The following is a 4,202-nucleotide window of genomic DNA, read 5'->3' on the forward strand; positions in this document are numbered from 1 at the left end:
TTGCGCATTCTGATCAATGAAGCCTATATTCACATAACGACTCTGGATTGCGCAGGGAGAGAAATCGGCTATGGTGATTGTATTTCCGACGGTGGTGCACATTTTTAGTGGTGATGTAGAGGGGGAGAAATTTGCATACGAAAACAAACAAAATAATCAAAAATCATCCTGGATAATCAACAACATGATATATATATATATATATATATATATATATATATATATATATATATATATATATATATATATATAGAGAGAGAGAGAGAGAGAGAGAGAGAGAGAGAGAGAGAGAGAGAGAGAGAGAGAGAAGTGGGCCAATTTAATTAATTATTTTCTTTTTCATTTAAATTAAATAGAAAAAAATAAAGAATATATTCGAAGGACATTATAGTCATTTCATTTTTACGGGGACCAAATCTACGTACAAACATGGCCAAAAGGACCACCTATCCAAAAAAGTCATGGTTTGGACTAAAATCCCATAAAAATACATACCATAGTGACCATTTTTGCAGTTTTGTCTACTTTTAAATTTTATTTATGTTTAAAACTGATTTATATAGTATAATATTTAGTTAAAGTATTTAATTTTTTGATTTTAAATAATTAAACCTTATTTATATCATTTATTAATAGGTTGGATCGAAAATTATATAAATAGGTCAATCCGATGGTAACCCATTTATTTATAAATTTGGATTAGGTTAGAAATATTAACCCATTTATATAAACACGTTGTTGAGTTGGATTGATATTTTATAAATGGGTTGAAGTCAAATGCATTATGCAACCCATATCGACCCAGCTCTATCAACACTCCCACCAGTCTTGAAAAATCAAGAGGTTTCAAGTCCACCAGTTGCCTGCCACGTGTAAAGTATGATAGTTTCACGGCCAGTAGAGAGAACACGTAAGCGGTTTGATTGGGCGGTGGAGGCTCGTTTTGTCCATGTACATGGAAGAAAATGGTCAAACTTTTGTTGACCATCTTTAAAAAAATAAATTCCTTCAACACTCTTTTCATACGTCATCACATACGTTTCCATTCTATTCTTTCGTATTACGCACGTTTAAATTTAAAAAAGAAAAAGAAGAAAAATCATAGGCTTCGGTTTAAAAAAAATATTAAATGTCGATCGTAGTTTAAAATGATATCATTAATATACTTTTTATTAATAAATATTATATTAAACATATAAATATAAACTAGTTTATAAGTGATTGTTACTTCACTTATAATAAGATTTTATATATTATTAATAGTTAAACTTTTTTTAAATTACATATTACATGTTAGTTAAATTTTATATCCAGGTTAGAGGATAATAACAAATTTACGTTTCAATGTATAGTAATGTAACATCAATTTCGATACATCAACATTTAAATATAATATTTTTGCAATATAATGGGAGGTTTTGTACACAAAATGATATATTCCAATATCCAGAGACGAAGTCGGTCTTAGGAAATGGACGTGGGCCTCAAGCCACATAATAATACGCACCATTGCTTCATTTGACTTTTATTTTTTTTATAACATAAATGCTTATTTTCAATTGTTTTCTTTAGTTTTGAATAACAAAAGTAAGTAGAATTAAGTTATAAACAAAGTTCATGACTTTTTATAAGATTTTCATCAAATCGTGTGATCATTAAGTCCTTTTTTTTTATATAATTAAATAATAAAATACGCAAAGTAACTATTAATATAAGAACTAGTAAATACAAAAATCTCCATTTCTTAAAGAGAAAACAGAAAAGCAATTACTTGGCAAAACGACGCGATCCCGCCTATAAATACAAAGAATCTCCATTTGTGTTTTAAACCATAAAAACTAAAAGCACTCTCTTTATTTTCACACACAAAAATAACGCTACTATGTGTCCAACCGGAACTTCCCTTTGGCAGGCGAGGAATATCTCTAACCTACGATCTGCATTTGAGGTGCTCGACACCGATCATGACGGAAAGATCAGCCGTGAAGATCTGAAAACATCTTATGCAGACGCCGACGACGAGGTCATCGCCACCATGATGACGGTGGCCGATTCTAACAAGGACGGTTACGTTGAGTACGATGAGTTCGAGAAAGTATTGAGAAGTGATAACAGCGGTAGCGGCGGCGTGATGGCGGATGTGTTTAAGACCATGGACAGAGACGGTGACGGAAAGGTAGGGTATGGAGATCTTACGAGTTATCTCAGTTCGGCCGGATTTGATGTTAATGACGATGAAATCAACTCGATGCTTGGATTGGGCGCCGTAGACGGTGGTGCCGACGGTATCACATTCGACGAATTTCTCAAGATATTGGCAGTTTGATAAAGATGTCGATAGCGATGCGAACAAAAATATAGGTCTCTGTGCTTATCGGTTTGTTGTATTTCTCTGCAGTAAGACTGAAATCATTAATTGAAATTGAAGTTTCTTCACCTGAGGTTCATATTTTTTGTTGTTATGTTCTGAAAATTAAAAGCAGTTATATCAAATTCCTTGAGAATCAATTCCAAACTAGGCTTGTAATTTAGGTAAGAACTATCCCATTTCTGTAAAATTGTAATTTTGGAAGAGGATTTGGGATTTTATACTACTTGGTGACAATTTTGCTCTTCTCTTCTTTCTCGCAAAAGCAAAAGACTTTTTATTATCGAATATATTCCCTATATTAAAATTAAATTTGTTTGATAGATTCTAACTAGGAATTAATCAAATTCCAAGTTAAATAAAAAATTTAGTTATTTTTTTATTGAGACATAAACTCGTGTTTGATCAACATATAAATAGCTAATTGATTCATTTAGCTGTAAAAAGTTACAATTTATATGCCGGCATGCCGCTCTTGAAACAAAATTATATTGGGCTTATTACACTGCCACGAGGCCCACCACCATATGTAGAAGTAGAACACGAAGAACACCACATATATTTTCATGAAGGTTTTCCGGATTGATACCTTTGTTGGTAATATTTGTATTAAGATAAAAGACAAAATGTCAAGATCTAATATAAATCTTTGCTTGAAATAAAAATATCGAAACAAGGTGAAGTATAGAATATTGATTGTATATAACATTTTGGAGGTTGGTTTGAGATGTTACTCGATTTAAGTGAAACTTTATGTTGTTAAATTCAAATTACTTATCTTAAACGGCGATCTGATATATTACCACAAAAAGAAGAAGAGACTTAAGTGAGAAGTTAAGTCAAATTAGGAAAGACATACACCAAACATGTTGAAAATATGAAGTTAACTTGCAAACAAACATTTTCGACATGTCTTTTGTTCTTTGTATACTTATAATTGATTCACATAATGTTTCAATAAAGTTCCAAACCATTAAAAAATATTATTATAGATGGATGTGAGGATCAAGTGTGATGACTCAACATGTTTGAATAAACAGAATCCATTTGTTGGATAATTATGAAACCATTTCATAAATATATACGATATATTATTAAATCCAATTATTATGGTAAGAATATAAATTGTTGATGGACCGATTTATAGAATATTAACTTAACTTATGGGTTGAGTTCCCGATTTGTCTCAAGATCTTCAAGATCATTTCCATCTCTCACTTTAGGGTTTATCTCCATCTATAAATACATGTGATGAGGAGCAAATCAAGATACAGGGCCGGTCCATTGTTTTTTTACTACCCGGGGTGAGATAAAAAAATTATGCCCTTATATGTGTACCGTGCAATAACAAAAACATAGAATCAAACAAATGCAATAATTTCTAATATAAAGAATGCAGTGATTTTTATAATCAAACAAATAATACAAACAAAATATACAAAAAATCACCTAAAATGATGTCTTCGCGCATTTTTTTGAAGCGAAAACGTCTCTTAATTTACAATAATCAATATTTTTTAAAAAATCACTTTCAATACTTAAAATGGCTAATCCATTCAATCTTTCTTGAGTCATTGTACTTCGGAGATATGGTTTCAAAAGCTTCAACTTTGAAAAACTTCTTTCCGTGGAAGCAACCGTAACCGGCACCGTCAACAATATCCTATATGCAACCAACACATTAGGGAACATATCCATTCTTCTTGCATACTCCATTATTTGAATAGATGTCCAAGGACTTCCACTTTTGTATGCTTTATCCGGTAACATTTTCTGCAAAATTTTTAACTGAATGAATAAACCATCTCCATTAATATCATAATTTTCCCCGTTT

At 31.3% G+C, this 4,202-nt stretch overlaps 1 protein-coding gene across 1 annotated transcript; it reads left to right on the top strand.

The window, feature by feature from the left end:
* The first annotated feature begins 1,816 nt into the window (after positions 1-1,816).
* On the top strand, positions 1,817-2,436 carry LOC111914173 (calcium-binding protein CP1). Its single transcript, XM_023909930.3, has one exon. The coding sequence runs from the start codon at positions 1,883-1,885 to the stop codon at positions 2,324-2,326; it is 444 nt and encodes a 147-aa protein (XP_023765698.1). The 5' UTR covers positions 1,817-1,882; the 3' UTR covers positions 2,327-2,436.
* Positions 2,437-4,202: the final 1,766 nt, after the last annotated feature.

Source organism: Lactuca sativa, chromosome 6 (assembly GCF_002870075.4).
Source record: "Lactuca sativa cultivar Salinas chromosome 6, Lsat_Salinas_v11, whole genome shotgun sequence".
In the NCBI taxonomy this organism is placed as follows: Eukaryota; Viridiplantae; Streptophyta; class Magnoliopsida; order Asterales; family Asteraceae; genus Lactuca; species Lactuca sativa.